General features: G+C 44.0%; 1 protein-coding gene across 5 annotated transcripts in view; it reads right to left on the bottom strand.

Moving 5' to 3' along the window:
* Positions 1-859: 859 nt before the first annotated feature.
* RHOH (ras homolog family member H) overlaps positions 860-18,804 on the bottom strand; it is a 51,655-nt gene continuing 33,710 nt past the window's right edge. For all 5 annotated transcript variants that reach the window (XM_017854350.1, XM_017854355.1, XM_017854340.1 and 2 more), the window contains 2 exons: positions 2,607-2,728; positions 860-2,274 (listed from right to left, as the gene is read on the bottom strand). In XM_017854350.1, the coding sequence (XP_017709839.1) occupies positions 1,490-2,065 (576 nt within the window). In that variant the 5' untranslated portion in view covers positions 2,066-2,274; positions 2,607-2,728 and the 3' untranslated portion in view covers positions 860-1,489. The remainder of the gene's footprint in view (positions 2,275-2,606; positions 2,729-18,804) is intronic.

Here is an 18,804-nt window from a genome sequence, read left to right as displayed (position 1 = left end):
TGCCTCAGTCTCCCAGGTAGCTAGAACTACAAGCATGTGCCACCACACCCAGCTAATTTTTGTATATTTAGTAGAGACGGGTTTCACCATGCTGGCCAGGCTGGTCTCGAACTCCTGACCTCATGATCCACCCACCTCAGCCTCCCAAAGTGCTGGGATTATAGGCACGAGCCACCGCACCCAGCCCAGCCTTTGCAATTTCTACCTTAAGTTATGTAGTCCTCTATTCTCAACTTTAACAGATGAGCAACACCATTGCTTTTAAACTATTCGATAGAATGGGGTTTGAGTTGTGTGTGTGAGAGCAGGTTGTGTGTGAGTATGTGTGTATCTATTTATTCAGTATTTCCCCTGATAACTTCCTGTTATCTGAGCAGTTGCTATAGAGCTTTCTTTTTCCTGGGTTTGGAATTTGATTTTTCTTTTTTGAAGGCTGTAAATTCTACCTTTTCCCTTACATACACATATATATGTAGATACCCTCCCAATAATCCTAATTAGATCCTACAATTCATAAATTATATTGCCACAACAGCTCAGTTTAGACAAATTTATAAGAAATTTGTCAAGTTAACAGAACTTTGAGCCCACTGTCTTTCACAGGACCTGCAGTCACCTGGGAACCACCCTACCAGAGGTGAAAATGACACTCTCTCGCTTCTGTTTCAAGTTCTGTTGCTATTGCTTGGAGCAGTCTGATTCTCTACCTGAAAGATGGTGTTTCAATCAGTCATGGTGAATGAGAGGAGAATATTTAGTGCATAACTGGAGCTGAGTGAAAGACAATATTGTAAATAAATGAATGATGTTTTATCATTTCAGAAAAATACAGTGATAACTTTAAAATTATTAGGCAGTATTAGGATATCCTATGGAACTGTATTTTATATCCAACTCTGAATAACAGGTAGGTAGAAAACAAATTGCAAAGATTCATTTATGGTCATTTTTACATTTGATTACCCATTTAAATCCAGCAGCCAAGTGGTTTCAACAGACTTTCTACTTGAGGTGAAAATAATAACACCACAAGCATATGGCAGAGCTCCGTACAGGTATTTCACTCACACGGGAGGTTATGTTTTCGAGGATGTAGGAGAAGATTTTCCGAGTGTGAAAACTAAATATATACAAAAGCAATCCATTTTGTTATTAGTTAAATAAAATGTGTCTTTAAATATGGAATTCTTTGAAAAACTCACTTCATCGTCCAAAATGATGGAGACTATTTCACTATTTTAATCAAAAAAGGAATAGTCATTACAGTTCCCCAAGGGATTTTCTGACCGGCCCAGGCAAGGAGTTCACTTGTAGAGTGTAGTTAGTGAAAACATCCAGTGGCCAGGCCTCATCAATAACTGTATCCTAAAGCAGACACTGCTTGGGGAGTACCCAGAGAAAACACCAAGCTTTCCTGGCTTCCCGGCCCTCCCTCTCCCCATTAGTCTTTGGGGTGCATACATAAGTGTTGTGTGAAGTCTCTTGGGGTTCAGAAGATCTTGCACTCGTTGATGGAGAAGAGTCTTCTTCTGTTTCGTCTCCTGGCCTGGTTGACGGCAGTTCGGACCGCGCACTCAAACACCTGCTGTACCCCCCGGTTGCTAAGGGCTGAGCACTCCAGGTAACCCTTGGCTCTGACATCCTGGGCCAGTTTCTTCCCTTCCATGGCATTGATGCAGGAGGCCCTGTGGGGCCCCATCTCCCGCTGGTCAGTCTGGGTGGCCACCACCAGCACAGGGGTACAGGGCAAGTTGCTCCTGATTTCACCAATCCACTTGTTCTTCAAGTTCAGGAATGAGTTATGGTTGGCCACAGAGTAGCACATCAGCACCACGTCTGCCTGCTGGTAGGACAGGGGCCGGATGCTTCTGAAGGCATCGTTGCCGGCTGTGTCCCAGAGGCCCAGGCTGATCTGGATGCCATCCATGAAGACGTCCACCCCCGTGTTCTCGTACACTGTGGGCTTGTAGGCCTCCGGGAAGGTCTCAGAGGTGAAGCGCACCAGCAGAGAGGTTTTCCCCACAGCAGAGTCGCCCACCAACACGCACTTGATGGAACTCAGCATCTTCCCAGCCTGCTGTCCTACTCGCAAGTCCAGAATCCCAGGGAAAAGAGCCCTCAGTGGGCGGCTGCAGCACACGCCATTCAGCAAGGGGAAGGCAAGCCAGGTAGGTCTGTGTCCTCAGGACCTCTGACGGCGATTTGCAGAATGTTACTTCTCCCCGCCCATCCAAGCACTGTCTACTTTGAAAACCTCCAAAGCCCAGTCTTCAACTGGAACAGAAAGAGAAGGGGGAAAATGAAATCTTTCTTTCTTGCCTTTTTTGAAGATAAGAGGCTTCCTCATTGGCAAACAGATTAAATGTGGGGCAATCTCTGTATAGCCAACCAACCCCACTTGTGCAATCTACTCTTCCCCTCTCAGGGAGAGCTTAGATCTGTCTTCGCCCAACACACACACACACACACACACACACACACACACACACACACACAACGCCTCCCAGTCAAGAAGCAGAAGCTGACTTTATCTCTAAAATCATTCAAGCCCTAAAAAACACAAGCAACTGTTCTGATTGCAACATGAAAAAGACCTCGGTAGCAACCTGGTGTGTGAAGGAGACGTTTCCAAACAGGTCTCTGTCGGCTTCTACTCCAAGAAGTGGCAAAGGCCCCTGAGAGCGTTCTCCGCGGCTTCAGTTTCTGATGGATCTAGCCACCTTGGAAACTGCAAGAAACAAGAATGTTATGAGTGACAGATACTTTATGCATTTCTTTTTGTTTATTGACTAATCACACAGTCCTTGGTTTATGGGAATACGTGTTGTAATAGGGGAAAAGAAATTACTAGAACTCTAAAATTTGCTGTGGTTTTCCCTTGAGGTTTTCCAAAACTGGTAAGAGATGCAGCAGACTGGCCTTAGAGTTATCTGCATCTGAAATCAGGTACTGTCACCTACACATGGCTTTGAGCACACTGCTTGAACTCCACGCCTCAGCTTACACATCTGCAAGATTGTGATAAATTTAGGAACCACTTCTCAGAGATGCTGTGAGGATCAAGTTATTTCTTTCTTTTAATATTTTTGGATGGCCATCTGTGTATCCCGAACTCTGCTAGGCCCCTAGTCAAACAAAATAACTTGCCTGAAAGCAGCCATATTCAGTGCCTGTCACTTAAACAGGACTGCATAAATGGAACAATCTGAATTTCGTGAAAGGCCAAATAAATTCTCGTTCAGTGCAGTGGGAAAACTCCAGGCAATGAGCTCTGCCTTGGAGACACTGTCGGGTCTGCTGCGGCACGATATCACAAAGCCAGCCCAGCTCCAGACGAAGGAAAAGTCTTTCAGGCCAAAATTCAGAGTAAAGGTTATTACTGCGATCTGGGCTTATAAACTCCCCTCCTTGACGATCTTCCTGACATGTGTCATGCAAGACAATACAAAGCAAACCTACAAGTCTGATGTAAGACATAATTTTTAAGTCACTTCTCTAAATCCTGGCATTCCTTTCCAAAACATTTCTTTTTCTTTTTCTTTTTTCGGAGACAGGATCTCACTCTGTTGCCCAGGCTGGAGTGCAGTGGTGTCATCACGGCTCACTGCAGCCTGGACCTCCTGGGCCCAGGTGATCCTCCCATCTTAGCCTCCCGAGTAGCTGGGACTACATGTGTGTGCCACCAACCTGGCTAATTTCTTGCTTTCTTTGTAGAGATACAGTCTCACTATGTTGCTCAGGCTAGTCGTGAACTCCTGGCCTCAAAGACCCTCCTGTCAGCCTCCCAAAGTGTTGGGATTACAGGCGTGAGCTACCACGCCCGGCAGCCAAGACATTTTTATCCTTGTCAACCCACGGTCTCTGTTGTTTAATTATACCTAATAGCCTTTGCAAATGAGTTAGCCAAATAAATAATTCACATGATATTCACATATTCATGTTTTTAATGAATATGTGAATATATTCATTAAAATATATTTTAAATATATTTTATTTAAAAATTCACATGTAAGCCAAGTGACCTTGGCCAAATTACTTAACCTCTCTGAACCTTGATTTTGTCATAGAAATGAAAATAAGAAAAGGACTTTCTTCATGTGATCATTGTAAGGATTCAGAATGTGAAGAGTCTGATTTAGCACAAAGCCTGGCATCTGGGAATTACAGGAAGCCATCAAGTTATCCACTTCACTACCATCTGAAACACCAAATACTGAATGTCCGTAGTGGAGGGACCACTTTGCCAAATGTTTACCTGGACTCTTTCTCCAGACTGACACCAGGTTACTGTCACACACCATGGTCATGGACCCCATTTGAGACTAGACTTTTGAGGAAGGACTCCTTGAGGGCTCCATAGGCTTTAGTTAGACATTAGATCCTTAGACCAAGTGGCAACTTAAATATATGCATTTGTGACTTAGTCCAGAGCCAAGAACTCTTAAGATATTTTTACGTTTTTTTATTTAATTTAATTATCTTATTTTTTATAAATGGAGTTGGCAGTCTCTTTATATTGCTCAGGCTAGTCTCAAACTCCGGAGTTCAAGTGATCCTCCCACCTCAGCCTCCCAAAGTGCTGGGATTACAGGCATGAGCCACCACGCCTGGCCTTAAGTTTTTTGTTTTTTTTGGAGCGCAATTATTGCATTGTGTGTTTTAATATTTCATTTTTGAGAATTTAAACGAGCATTTAAATATCAAATATTGTGCTATTATTTATTTTTATTATTATTATTGCCTATTTCCTCCATATTTTATTTATTTATTTATTTATTTGGCCTTAAGTTTTATTTGACCCCAGTGTAGCAGGGCCAGAATTAGGAAAAATGTACACACTTCAGGCATTTATTTGTTTATTTATTTATTTATCTTAATTTTATTTTTTTGAAATGGAGTTTTGCTCTGTTGCCCAGGCTAGAGTGCCGTGGCTCGATCTCAGTTCACTGCAACCCCCACCTCTCAGGTTCAAGCAATTCTTATGCCTCAGTCTCCTGAGTAGCTGGGACTACAGGCATGCACCATCACACCCAGCTAATTTTTGTATTTTTAGTACAGATGGGGTTTTACCATGTTGCCAAGGTTGGTCTTGAACTCCTGACCTCAAACGATCTACCCGCCTAGGCCTCCCAAAGTGCTGGGATTACAGGCATGAGTCACCGCACCCAACCACTGGCCACCTTTATTTATTTTTTGAGACAGAGTCTTGCTCTATCTCCCATGCTGGAGACAGAGTACGATGGTGGCTCACTGCAGCCTCCACCTCCCAGGCTCAAGTGATCTTCCCAGCTCAGCCTCCCAAGTAGCTAGGACTACGAGCACTCACCACTGTGATCGGCTACGTTTGTTTAGTTTGTACAGAGACAAGGTCTCACTATGTTGCTGAGGCTAGTCCCGAACTCCTGGGCTCAAGTGATCCTCTCGCCTCAGCCTCCCAAAGTGTTGGAATTATAGGCATGAATCACCACACCCAGTCCTTTCAGTTATTTGAATAAACTCTCCAATAAACTGACTGAGCTAAAGCCAAATTTTCTGAGTGAATATCTGCAAAAGGAAATTAATAAGGCATAATTGTTAAGGTCATGGGCTTTAAAGTCAGGTAAACCTGGCATTGAATCCGAGCTGCCCAACCGACTACCTATGTGACGAACTTGGAAGATTTTTCTAACCTCCTTAAGCCTCAGTTTCCTCCTCTGTAAAATCAGTGCAATAATATTATATCTGCATCACAGGTTGTTGAGAGTATTTAAGTGTGCTTAAAGCTTAAAGCTTAGAGCACAAAATTCTTTCTTTTTTTTTTTTTGAGACTTGAGTCTCGCTCTGTCGCTCAGGCTGGCGTGAAGTGGTGTGACCTCGGCTCACTGCAACCTCTGCCTCCCAGGTTCAAGTGATTCTGCTGTCTCAACCTCCTGAGTAGCTGTGATTACAGGCGCCCACTACCATGCCTGGCTAATTTTTGTATTTTTAGTGGAGACGGGGTTTCACCATGTTGGCCAGGCTGCTCTCAAACTCCTGGGCTCAAGTGATCTGCCTGCCTCAGCCTCCCAAAGTGCTGGGATTACAGGCATGAGCCACTGCGCCTGGCCTAGAGTGCAAAATTCTTAGCAGGTGCGTAATATAAACATACTGTATGTACATAGTAAACACACAGTAAGTAGTCCCTATTAATAATATTCTGAAATAACAATTACTAAATATAATGATAAACAGTTATTAACGCTAAGTAGGGAATTTAAAGTAGCACAAAAGAGGTTTCTCCAACAAAGGGTGTTCTGTGTGTATCACACCCAGACATGGCTACAACAAGAGAGAAAGAGAAAGAGAGAGACTCCTGTCTAAGCTTTGCTACCCAGCGAGTCAGAAAGGTGAAAACATCTCTGTTCAATCAAGTGACCCTCAGGTGCCAGCCAGTTCTGACCCCAAGTGGCTCATCAAGTCAGCTTTCAGGGCCTCAGTTTCATAAACTGTAAAGTAGTTCTTGACAGTTTTATTAAAACTGAAGCCAAAGTACCTGCTGCTGTGAATACAAAACATAAACCACTGCATTACCGTGCGGCAGTAAAGATGGATGATAAGCCTTGAGGACAGGAGGAGCCTTGGAAGATGCCTAAATATGGAGCTGGGGGAGGAGGGGAAGTAAGGGAGGAGCTGCGGTCCGAGGCAGAGCCATACCCTATATGGACACGACAGATAATCTTCAGAATGGGTCACATGTGTCCAGGAGTGAGCCGCCTCGAGTTACATCATCAGCATGTGAGTCTGATGGGCTTGATTTCAGCGAATTTCTCCTAAAGAAATTCTCCCTAGAAGGGCTTCTGGGTGAAAAAAGTGAGTCTTCCATGGTATTTCCCAAGTGGCTAACTGGCAAGAGTGGCCCAAGTATGTCTCTTCGTACGGAAGAGTTACGAGAGCGTCATGGGTGACGACACTGAGTGGCTCTCCAGGCTGTTCTTCTCAGGCCTTGAATCAGATAGAATCAATGAGCCTTTACCTCCAGAGCCTCCGGGGTCTCTGTAATTTGATGCTCTTGCCCTTTTTCTCTTTCTACCATTTTCACAGAAAAGGGTCCCTCAACAGGCCTCCAGGGTTCACACGCACAGAGACAGAGGAGGGAAGGGAGGCTTCATGTTGCAAAAGCAACAGGGTTGGGCCTTTCTGCCCACTCTGGCAAACAGACCAAGATACACACAAGTGAGGGATTAGGGGAAGAGACATCCTAACCCATTTCCTCCTCCGGAGAGCTGAGGGCTGTCCAGTAGGAAATCCTGGTTTCCTTTTGGACTCAATTCTAACGGCCGTGCTAACAGACACTCATTCTCCACCTGACGCCCTCCACAGGCTCGCTCTGTGCCATCCTACTGGCTGGAAAGACCCGCTCTTCACTCAGCCCCCAACTCACACTCCTTCTGGAAAGCCTTCCTTGACCACCAGCGCTCCCCAGCCCCTGCCAGATCAGATGCCCCCTGCTGTGTTCCCAAAATACCTCTACGTACATCTGACACAGAAACTACCACCCTGCCGAAATGGCTCATCTTCTCAGTTGAAAAATGGAATGAGATCTGCGCTGCCTTCTTCACTGGGAGCTCATAAGGATTAGGTGGAAATGGTAACAATACGGAAATAATTTCGGTTTGTACTTTTACAATACTTTGTACGTTTGGAAATGCTCTCTTGTTGGTTTTGCGAGAAAGTCTTTTTATAACAATACAGCATAATATAGAGCTAAAGTGAAATTATGACTACTATTAACTGATTGTTATTATTGCAGGTTTGAAGTTAGCTGGGCTTTGGTGGAGGTAGCTCACTTCAAAATGCTGATGGAATCCTCAGCTGTCTTTTTAAAAAATATGAGTCCATCACCAGTTGGGGGTGACCTATCAATTATAGACAATATATCTAAATGTCATCCTCCTCAAGGAGCTTTGGACAAAGGACCTGTGCTGGTAGCAGCCGATTCGTTCAGTAAGGAAATGGATTCCACTATGAATCTAACACAATTAAATGGCCAGGAAGTCACCACGCTCCTCAGCAACCTCTAGCAATCTCTAGCCTGCACCTTCAATAGCCCCTTCCTAGCCTAGCAGGGACATCACAGCAAAAGCCAGCCTTTCTCAGGATGGGTGAGCCCATGCAGGGGGCTCCCCAACTGGGAAGTGGGGCTGAGTGCTTTGTTCCTTTACGGAGTCTCACTGTGTCCCCCAGGCTTGTATGCAGTGGCATGATATTGGCTCACTGCCGCCTCCGCCTCCTGGGTTCAAGTGATTCTCCTGCCTCAGTCTCTTGAGTAGCTGAGATTACAGGCATCCATCACCATGCACAGCTAGTTTTTTTGTATTTGTAGTAGAGAAGGGGTTTCGCCATGTTGGCCAGGCTGGTCTCAAACGCCTGACCTCAGGTGATCCACCCACCTCGGCCTCCCAAAGTGCTGGGATTACAGGCGTGAGGCACCATGCCCAGCCAGTGCTTTGTTCTTGTGGGGGAAGGGAAGCAATTCCAAAAATCTTAAGCAACTTTAGAAAAAAGCAGTGTAACCATCTCTAAACTTTTTCACTCCAAAATCTTACCGGTTTTCACTATCTAACAAATAGACACTTGTATGTATCTTCTAAATATTTTTCAGATTTAAGCTTTTTTAAATTTCAACATTGTCTACACACTTGCTAGATTTCAGCTAAATAGATTTCCACTGTTTCAACAATTCCTAACTGCACAGCTATTCCTCATTGTCTGTGGGTTAGTTCCGTATTTCACCATAATTAGCTACATATATGTACATATGTGTATGTGTAGAGATATAACTTTATATATGTAAGGTATAGGTAAGTAACTTTTTTTTTTTTTTTTTTGAGATGGAGTCTCACTCTGTCATCAGGCTGGAGTGCAGTGGCGCGATCTTGGCTCACTGCAACCTCCACCTCCCGGGTTCAAGCAATTCTGCCTCAGCCTCCCGAGTAGCTGGAACTACAGGCGCCCACCACCACGCCTGGCTAATTTTTTGTATTTTCAGTAGAGACGGGGTTTCACTGTTAGCCAGGATGGTCTCGATCTCCTGACCTCGTGATCCACCTGCCTCAGCCTCCCAAAGTGCTGGGATTACAGGCGTGAGCCACCGCTCCAGGTTGTAACCAGCTCTTCAGATCAGGTCTCCACTCCTCTTCCTACAAATAAACCAGTTCCTGATTTTTTTTTTTTTCTTTTTTTTTTTGAGATGAAGTTTCACTTATTTTGCCCAGGCTGGAATGCAATGGCGCGATCTCAGCTCACTGCAACTTCACCTCCCGGATTCAAGCGATTCTCCTGCCTTAGCCTCCCGAGTAGCTGAGATTACAAGGTGCATGCCACCAAGCCCGTCTAATTTTGTATTTTTAGTAGAGACAGGGTTTCACCATGTTGGTCAGGCTGGTCTCAAACTCCTGACCTCAGGTGACTCGCCCACCTTGGCCTCCCAAAGTCCTCGGATTACAGGTGTGAGCCACCATGCCCGGCTCAAGTGCTTTATGTTTTAAAGGACATCTGTTGCTTCCTGATCTGGATGCTGGTTTCACAAGTGTGTGCAGTTTGTGAAAATCCACCAAGCTGTATACCCATGAGGTGTTCACTTAGACAAAACTTCAATAAAAAACATTTTTAAAAATAAGGTTACCACCTTTGCGGTGAACATCTTCTCAAGTGGTATTTTATAAGTTTTATTTGCAAGAGTTTATTTCACTAATCTGAATCCTATCTGAATAATTCCCCCTACTGTGTTGCTAATTGCTACAAATAATCACTAAATTTTCTCTCAAAATCACAAAAAGAAATCATTTATAAGTCAGTGTATTTTCATACATAGATCATCTCTGAAACAGATTTTGTTCTGAAAGTTTGTTTGCAAGATGCTGGTTTGCTTGGCCAGGCACAGTGTCTCACGCTTGTAATCCCAGTGCTTTGGGAGGCTGATGTAGAAGGATCACTTGAGGCCAGGAATTCAATGCCAGCCTGGGCAACATAGCAAGACCCTGTTTCTATTAAAAAAAAAAAAAGCTGGTTTGCAACTTTTAACATAAGTTCACCAGAATAAAAAATGTTAAGCAGTATTCATATTCCTAAGCCTGAAGCATATTAAACCCCTTTGTAGTTGAATTCAAACAAAACATTGCCAAGTCCTGAAGCCTTTTATTAGTTCAACATATTAAACTCTGAAACCTCTCTGAGCCGTGTGTCCTGCCCTCTGACTTCCAACCACGCCAGGACCGTGGTCCCCTTCCCCTCCTCTGGTCCAGCAACTCTGCCCTGACTGGTCTCTTCCACTCCAGGAGCATGATCAAGGAATCATTGCCTGAGGTCTAGAGTTCTTAGCCTGGTTCAATTTCAGAGTCAAATACAAGACTAGCCAGCTAGACAACTGCCCAGAGCACCCTTACAACCTCATCTCAAAACTAAAGTGATGGGGAAATGCATTTCCTACTACTTTTCTCAAAATAATTGGAATACCCTGAAAAACTGCTTGGAGTTGAGGGTGCAACCCCAGGAGGTACGCTCAGGGAAGGACACGTGGTCTCTGAACTTCTTTTAGGGAATGTGGATCTTGTTTACCAAAGGACTCGTGTTTTCTCAGTTGGGTATCCATTTTTGGGGCCTGAGCTGAACTATTCTAGGAAAAGAGAGCAAAAGGCAAATCATGCCTATCTAATCATTCTGTAACGTCACGATGCTATAAATTAAGGTTGTCAAACTATGGTTCATCCATGGCTGAACCCAGCCCGCCACCTGTTTTTGTATGGGCCATAAATTGAGAATGGTTTTTACATTTTATTTTATTTTATTTTATTTGAGAGGGAGTTTCACTCTGTCACCCAAGCTGGAGTGCAGTGGCATGATCTCAGCTCACTGCAACCTCCGCCTCCCAGGTTCAAGCGATTCTCCTGCCTCAGCCTCCCAAGTAGCTGGGATTACAGGGAGTTTTTACATTTTTTAATGGTTGAAAAAAATCCAAAGGAGGAAAATATTTTATGACGTGAAAATTACATGAAATTCAAATTTCAGGGTTCATAAATAGCATTTTATTGGAACACGGTCATGCCCATTCATTGACATGTTGCCTATGACTGCTTTCTTGCTGCAACATAAAGTTGCAACCAAGTCTAAAATATTTTCAATTTGGTCTTTACACAAAAAAGTTTGCCAACGCCTACTAGACAGAAAGGTAGTTCAGAGTAAGAAGGGGCACATAGACCTGGGGTCTGGCAGGCTTGGTTTGGCTCTAATGTCTGCCACTTAAATGCATGACCTTGGGGCAGTTCCTTAACTTCTCTGAGCTTCGGTTCCTTTGACAACAAAGTCAACTATGCATAATGTCTACAGCATGACTGACTCCGGAGCCATACTGCCTTTCAGCCCCACTGGCTCTGTGATCTCATGAAGGTCACTTAACTTCTCTAAGCTCCTCTTCCCTAATTGTAAATAGGCAATAAGAATGGTACATACCTGGTGTGAGTTGGTTGATGGTATTATTTTTAATAATAAAAATAAAATAAAATACTGGTACCTACCTTACAAGGTGGTTGTACAGAATTAAAAGGGTAGTGCACGTAAACCACATTGCATAGTGCCTGGCACAGAGTGAGTACTGTAGAAGTATTTACCATTATTATCATTTACCTTGAGGGGTTGTCGTAAGATGGCTCTGAGCTAGTGTATGTCCTGAGCCGAAAACAGTGCCTGGAACAAAACAGGCACTAGCAAATAGTAGCTGCTATGATGATGATGATATGAACCAGTACTAAAGACACACAGGAGAGGGAGCATTAATTCTCGAGATGGGAGAAAGGAGTGGTGATTCGGGAGCCCTGCGTTTGAAAGGTGACAGCTGATCTGTAGGATGAGTAAGATTTTGATAAGCAAAAGAGAAGAAAGCCTTTGTGGGTGGGGAGAAGCCTGCGCAAAGGCCCAGGGGCATGAAAATGCATGTTTGATTTGGGGAAGTAGAAGAAGTTCAGGGAGGTTGCACTGTGGGCTGCTCAGTGGGGAGCAAGACATGGCAGGTGGAGGGATTATGGGAGATGAGACTGTGATTCAACACAATCCAAGGTTGCCTTCTGCTCATCAGCAGCCACAGCACACTATTAGCTCCAACTGACTCCAATTAAAATTGGTTAACAGCCAATTAAAATCCCCGGGTCTTTGGCACATAAAACTGTTACTAGCCAAGCACAGTGGCTCCTGCCTATAATCCCAGCACTTTGGGAAGCCAAGGCAGGAGGATCACCTGAACCCAGGAGTTCAAGACCAGCCTGGACAACATGGTGAGACCCGCCCCCACCAAGTCTACATTTAAAAAAAAAATTAGCTAGGCATGGTGGAGCATGCCTGTAGTCCCAGCTACTTGGGAGGCTGAGGCAGGAGGATTACTTGAGCCCAGGAAACTGAAGCTGCAGTGAGCCATTATCATGCCACTGCACTCCAGCCTGGGCAACAAAGCGAGACCCTGTCTCAAAAAACAAAAAAACTGTTACCAATCCACTCTCTTTTAACTTAAATGTTACTAGCCTCTTTGAGCACCTACTCTGTGTCAGGCATTGAAGTCAAGTTAAAGAAGACACACTTTCTGCCTTCAAAAAACTTACAGTCTAATGGCAACACTAGACATCAACTTCAGCAAGGATCTAAGGTAGGAACAAATAAAGTGCCAACAAAGGGAAAAAGTGCTACTTGCAACTAGCAGGAATCAAGAAAGGCTTTGTGGAGGCCATGATATTAGAACATGACCCTTAAAACCACTGAGCTTGAGATGCACAGAGAAGAAAGAGAAACATGAGCAATGAAGGAAAAATCTGGGGCACCTAGAAGGGTGAGAGGCAGCTCAGTTGGGCTAAAAGGCAGAGCCCAAAATGGGAGATCAAGCTGGGCTGTAGGAAACTCATTCTTGTGGCAGGGTAGGCTGGACTGCAGGCGGGAAAGACCAAAGAGGCAAGTGGGAGGCTCCTGCCGTTGGGATCAAGGATGGCTTTATCCAGAGCAGATGCTGTGAGACAAGAAACGGGGAGAGGGGCCCCAGCAACATCCACAAGGTGGAACTGACGTGCAGGCCTGAAACAAGGTGATTCCGAGGTGTATAGGCCTGGGCGCCTGGGAGAAGCTGCTGGCAAACCCAGGCAGCACCAGAGGAGAAAGACGGACCTGTGACATCCATGAAGAGGTGGGTGTTTCCCACTGGGGGGCCTGCTGAAGAGACAGAGCGCTTTCAGGAGCGCCACCGGGCTGCCGCCAATGACAAGGCTATCGTTTACCGAATAAAGGGGAAGAGAAGTGGGGCAGCCAGGGTCGTCTTCCTCTCCCATGAGCTTTGACATGGAATCTTTAGCTAGAAACATGTTCTCCTCTATGTTATGTACAGCCAAAAAAAAAAAATCACCTAAGAATAGGTGGGTCTTGCACAAGCCAGTTTGTTCCTATATTGAAACCATTAACATAACAGTGTACAAGTCTATTCACGGACACAGGAAAAGGCTTCCTAAGCTAAATGGGTGGAAAGCAGATTTTTTTTTTTTTTTTTTTTTTTTTTTTTGTGAGGCGGAGTCTCGCTCTGTCGCCCAGGCTGGAGTGCGTGGCCGGATCTCAGCTCACTGCAAGGCTCCGCCTCCGGGCCCACGCATCTCTGCCTCGCCTCCTGAGTAGCTGGGACCACAGGGCGCCCGCCACCGCGCTCCGGCTTAATTTTTTGTATTTTTAGTAGGAGACGGTCGGTTTCCACCATGTTACCAGGATGGTCTCGATCTCCTGACCTTGTGATCGCCCGCCTCAGCCTCCCAAGTGGCTGGGATTTACAGCGTTGAGCCACCAGCGCCGGCTGAAAAGCAGATTTCAAAATTTTCTGTAACAGGAGATTCCAGAGCTGTGAAAACATCTAAGTGTTGCCTACCTCCATGTGAAGCTGGCTTGTCTCTGGGTCCTGGGGTTGTATGTGATTCCCATTTCTCTCTCCTTGTCACGTGCAATTAAAAATGTGTCCACGATATGCATGTGCTATTTTGTGCAGTTTTGAAGAAGTGCTTCCTGTATGTTGCTTTTGCTTTTTAAATGTTGGCTTAGAAGGAACGAAAAGGCTGGGTGGTGCCTTGAAGCTACAGAAAATTTTCTGGGAATCTCTATCAGTTGACTTCTGAAAATTTTTCTAGGTCTACACATGCTGAATTCGTTTACCAATTCCTAGAAGCCAACTCCCAACTTCTGATTTCCCTTTTAAAAAAAAATGGTCTGTTTCATTCTCTCCTCCTTGCAAAAGAGATTAGCAAAGCTGGAATAATTCTGCCTCCTGAATCCACAGTTGTCCATAGCTATCCTCAGCCCCAAGCCATCTCTTCCTTTCTTCTTACTCGTAAGAGTTTTGAAAGTCCAGGCTGAAGAGCCAGGCGTTGGTGGCTCCACATCTGTAATCCCGCACTTTGGGAGGCTAACGTGGGGGGTGGATCACTTGAGATCAGGAGTTCAAGACTAGCCTGGCCAACGTGGCGAAACCCCAGCTCTACTAAAAACACACACACACAAAATTAGCTGGGCCTGGTGGAGGTGCCTGTAATCCCAGCTATCGGGAGGCTGGAAGCAGGAAAATTGCTTTGAACCTGGGAGGCAGAGGCTGCAGTGATGCTGAGATCACACTACCCGCACTCCAGCCGTGGACAACAGAGGTGAGGCTTCGACTCAAAACAAGGTCCAGGCTGGGTTGCCGTGACTCACGCCTGTAATTCACAGCACTCTGGAAGGCCAAAGCTGGCGTGATCACTTGAGGTCAGGAATTCTAGACCAGCCTGGCCAACATGGCGAAACCCCATTTTTCTACTAAAAATTACAAAAATTAGCCTGTCATGGGTGGCTAATAATCCCAGCTACTCAGGAGGCTGTGGCAGGAGAATCGCTTGAACCTAGGAGGCTGCAGTGGTGCAGTGAGGGGGATTGTGCCCAGCTGCACTCAGCCTGGATGACAGGATTTGAGACTCCGTCTCAAAAAAAAAAAAAAAAAAAAAAAAAAAGAATCCTTTTTATATTCTTTTAGATATTCAAATAAATTTGAATATAGCCTGGGTATTGGATGGCATTAAAGAACCATTGCTAATTTTGTTAGGTGATAACTGTATTGTCAGGCCCTTATTTATCAATTTGTCAATATTTTAAGGCCCTTTATCTGATAGAGATGTTGCATTGTATTGATAGGAAAATAAATAAGAGTCAGGATTTATTTTATATTATTCCAGAAAACAACAAGTAAAAACGATGGTAAATAAGATTAGAAAAGTGTTAAAACATATTGAGGTTGAGTGGCGGTACACGGAGTATATTAGCCTATTCCCTTTCTTTGTGTAGCTTCAAACTTTTTTGTGTTAAAATTTTAAGGGTGGGGGCCTTTTGGTTTCTTCCTTTCTTTTTTTTTTTTTTTTTTTTTTTTTTTTTTGAGGATGGAGTTTCAGGTCTTGTTTTGCCCAGCTGGAGTGCAATGGCAAGGTCTCGACTCACTGCAAACCTCCACCTCCCGGCGTTTCAAGCGATTCTCTTGCCTCAGCCTCCAAGTAGCTGGGACTACAAGCATGTGCCACCACGCCAGCTAATTTTGTATTTTAGTACAGAACAAGGGTTTCTCCAGTGGTCAGGGCTGTTTCTCAAACTCCCCAACCTCCAGGTGATCCACCCTCCCTTGGCCTCCCAAGTCTCTGGAATTACAGGTGTGAGCCACCGTGCCAGGTCCCAAGCTGTAGTTTTATTCTTACTATCTGGTTATAGAGAAAATGGAGAAAAGCATCACCAAAAAAGAAAAGTATACTTTACGCTATAGTGACTTTTTTTTTTTTTTTTGAGGCGGAGTCTCGCTCTGTCGCCCAGACTGGAGTGCAGTGGCGCAATCTCGGCTCACTGCAAGCTCCGCCTCCCGGGTTCACGCCATTCTCCTGCCTCAACCTCCTGAGTAGCTGGGACTACAGGCGCCCGCCACCTCGCCCGGCTAGTTTTTTGTATTTTAGTAGAGACGGGGTTTCACCATGTTAGCCAGGATGGTCTCGATCTCCTGACCTCGTGATCCGCCCGTCTCGGCCTCCCAAAGTGCTGGGATTACAGGCTTGAGCCACCGCGCCTGGCCTATAGTGACTTTTTCAAGTATTTGAAGGCATGTGCGTGGAAGTGGCAAAAGGATGACAGCCCAGAAGCCTAGAGCCTGCCTCCTGGTGGAGGGATATGGAAGAGGAAAGCCACAGTCCTGGGTAAGGATTCCCAGACAAGTCAGGGAAGAAAATCTCGCACTTCAATACAGACTCTACCTGCAACTCAGTAAGACATCACTATCTATTCTGAGGAAGTAAGGGCCATCTCTAGAATATATTCCAACCAAAGGAGGCCCCTGAGATGACCCAAACTCAACTTTCTAACTGGTATCATTACCTTCACTAATTTCCCTTGGCTCTCCCTGGATAGAATTCTGCAGAATTAGCTCTTTGCAAAAGAACAAATGTCGTAATGAAAATGCCTTAAAAAGAAAAGAAACTCAAGAGTGAAAATGCATTACCCACATGAAACCAGATGAGAAGTCAAAGTAACTCTGAGAGTGGGGAAGACCCTCTGCCTTGGGGGTTCTTGTTGTCTGAAAAGGTGAGGGGGCTTTGGGAGTTTTCTATCTTAGTATTTTGTGTTTTCCCCTTAGACATAAACGTAGCCTTTGTCTGTGAAAATATGAAATCTGCCTGATGTCTGGATAGACCTCCACCAAGTCCAAGATACTCCCCAGCTGTAAAGCGCCATCTGTGACTAAGAAAACCATCACATCTCAGGGTTTCCCCCATCCCTAACCCCAGAACCACCAACCACCACCACCATCCAACACACATATTCAAGCCATTGGTGGTGGACAGCATTTCCTGCTTTTACTTGCTGGTCCAAACAGACTGAAGATGACCTCCCTATTCTGGCTAAATTCTCTCCTCATTTTTTCCAGACCATTTCTATATATCCTATTTTCTGATTATAAAAGTAGTACATACACATTATAGAACATTTCAAAAACACTAATCCAAAGAAGACGAAAATCAGTTACCACCTAGAATCAAAAGCTGTAAAATATTAGCGTACATTTTTCTGGGGTTTTTTTTCAGTGCATCATTTTTTTCCAAAACTAAGAATACCATATTTTATATGTGGTTTGGCATCTTGTTTTTCTTAATTTAACATTTAGGTCTTAATTTAACATTCTATGTCAAGATTCTTGACATAGAAAATGGCTGCATAAAATTTGATTATATAAACATAGCATCATTTATTTAACCAATTGCCTACTGTTGGATAGTTTAATAATTCCTCATTTTCACTACAATAACATTGAGTGAATATTTTTAATATAAATATATGATTATTTCTTTAGGATAAATAGATATGAGAGCAACTGCTGGAACAGAAGAGATAAAAAATTGAACCAAGTTATATTCTATGTATGGGCCTATCATCTCATCACTATCAACTCTCACTGGGTATAATATTTGCAAGTTTGATTTGTTTTCATTTGCATTTCATTTACAACTAGTGAAGATTAAAATTTGCTCATCTGTTTTTTGACAACATATATTTTTTCTTTTGTAAGTCATCGGTTTTACCTACTTTTCCAGCAAGATGGTTATGGTTTCTTAATGACTTTTAAAATCCTTTTAGAGGTTAAGGATTCAATGTGTGGCAAATATTTTATATATATACATATATATATTTTTTGTGTGTGTGTGTGTGTGTGCCCATGTATTCTGGGAATTTCCCAAATTCCTGGTACTCCCCCTTCACTAAGCAAGCCCTAACCGAATGTAAAGTAGCATGTTCCCTGCTGCGGAAAAAACTCAGCATGATGAGATGGCTGAAAGGTCATCTAATTCAACATACTCATTTCCCCCATGAGGAAACCAAGGACTTGAGAGAAGTGGTTAAGCTGCTGGGGGCCCACACGAGGCCCAGAAACTGAGCCAGCTGAGTCAGCACACTTTCCATCTACACAGGATTTTTTTCAGATACACATTATGTCTACATCGTATAGCCCATACTTAATTTCCTTAATATTTTAAGCACAATGCTCATATAGCTAGATAGATACGCCAAATTATTCATACAGTAGCAACCTTTATTTCTTTGCCTTTTTCCCAGAGATTTTATTGTGTACTGATGGGTTTTTACTCAAAAGGTAGCTCCCAATGCTTTTTTTGTTTGTTTTGTTTTGTTTTTTGTTTGCTTGTTTTCAGACAGAGTCTCACTGTCACCCAGGCTGGAGTGCAGTGGCCAGATCGGCTCATTGCAACCTCCACCTCTCAGGTTCAAGTGATTCTTGTGTCTCAGCCTCCTGAGTAGCTGGAATTACAGACATGCACCACCACACCCAGCTAATTTTTATCTTTTTAGTAGAAATGGGATTTCGCCATGTTGGCCAGGCTGGTCTCAAACTCCTAACCTCAAGTGATCTGCCTGCGTCAGCCTCCCAAAGTGCTGAGATTACAGGCGTGAGCCACCACACCCGGCCACAGCTCCCAGTTTTAATATAAAAATACTTTTCAAACATCTGTTCCCTTTCTCATCCACTTGCTTAGAGATGGATCATCTCTCTTTAGGAGAAATCATTAGGCTTTCCAGCATTCTCTAGAAGTAGGATAAACCCCTAACTTGCAGATTGCTTAAGCTATAAAAGAAGTTGAGGCATTTAATATTTTGTTCTGGATATGCAGCCCAGAGCACTGGAAGGAGTGAGGTGTTTTAGTTTTAGTTTCAATGTGTAAGACTGCAGATATGCAATCATTTGCAAAAAGCCCACATTGTGGA

Source organism: Rhinopithecus bieti, unplaced genomic scaffold (genome assembly GCF_001698545.2).
Source record: "Rhinopithecus bieti isolate Rb0 unplaced genomic scaffold, ASM169854v2 scaffold_2339, whole genome shotgun sequence".
NCBI lineage: Eukaryota > Metazoa > Chordata > Mammalia > Primates > Cercopithecidae > Rhinopithecus > Rhinopithecus bieti.
This window is presented reverse-complemented; position numbering and strand designations above follow the sequence as displayed.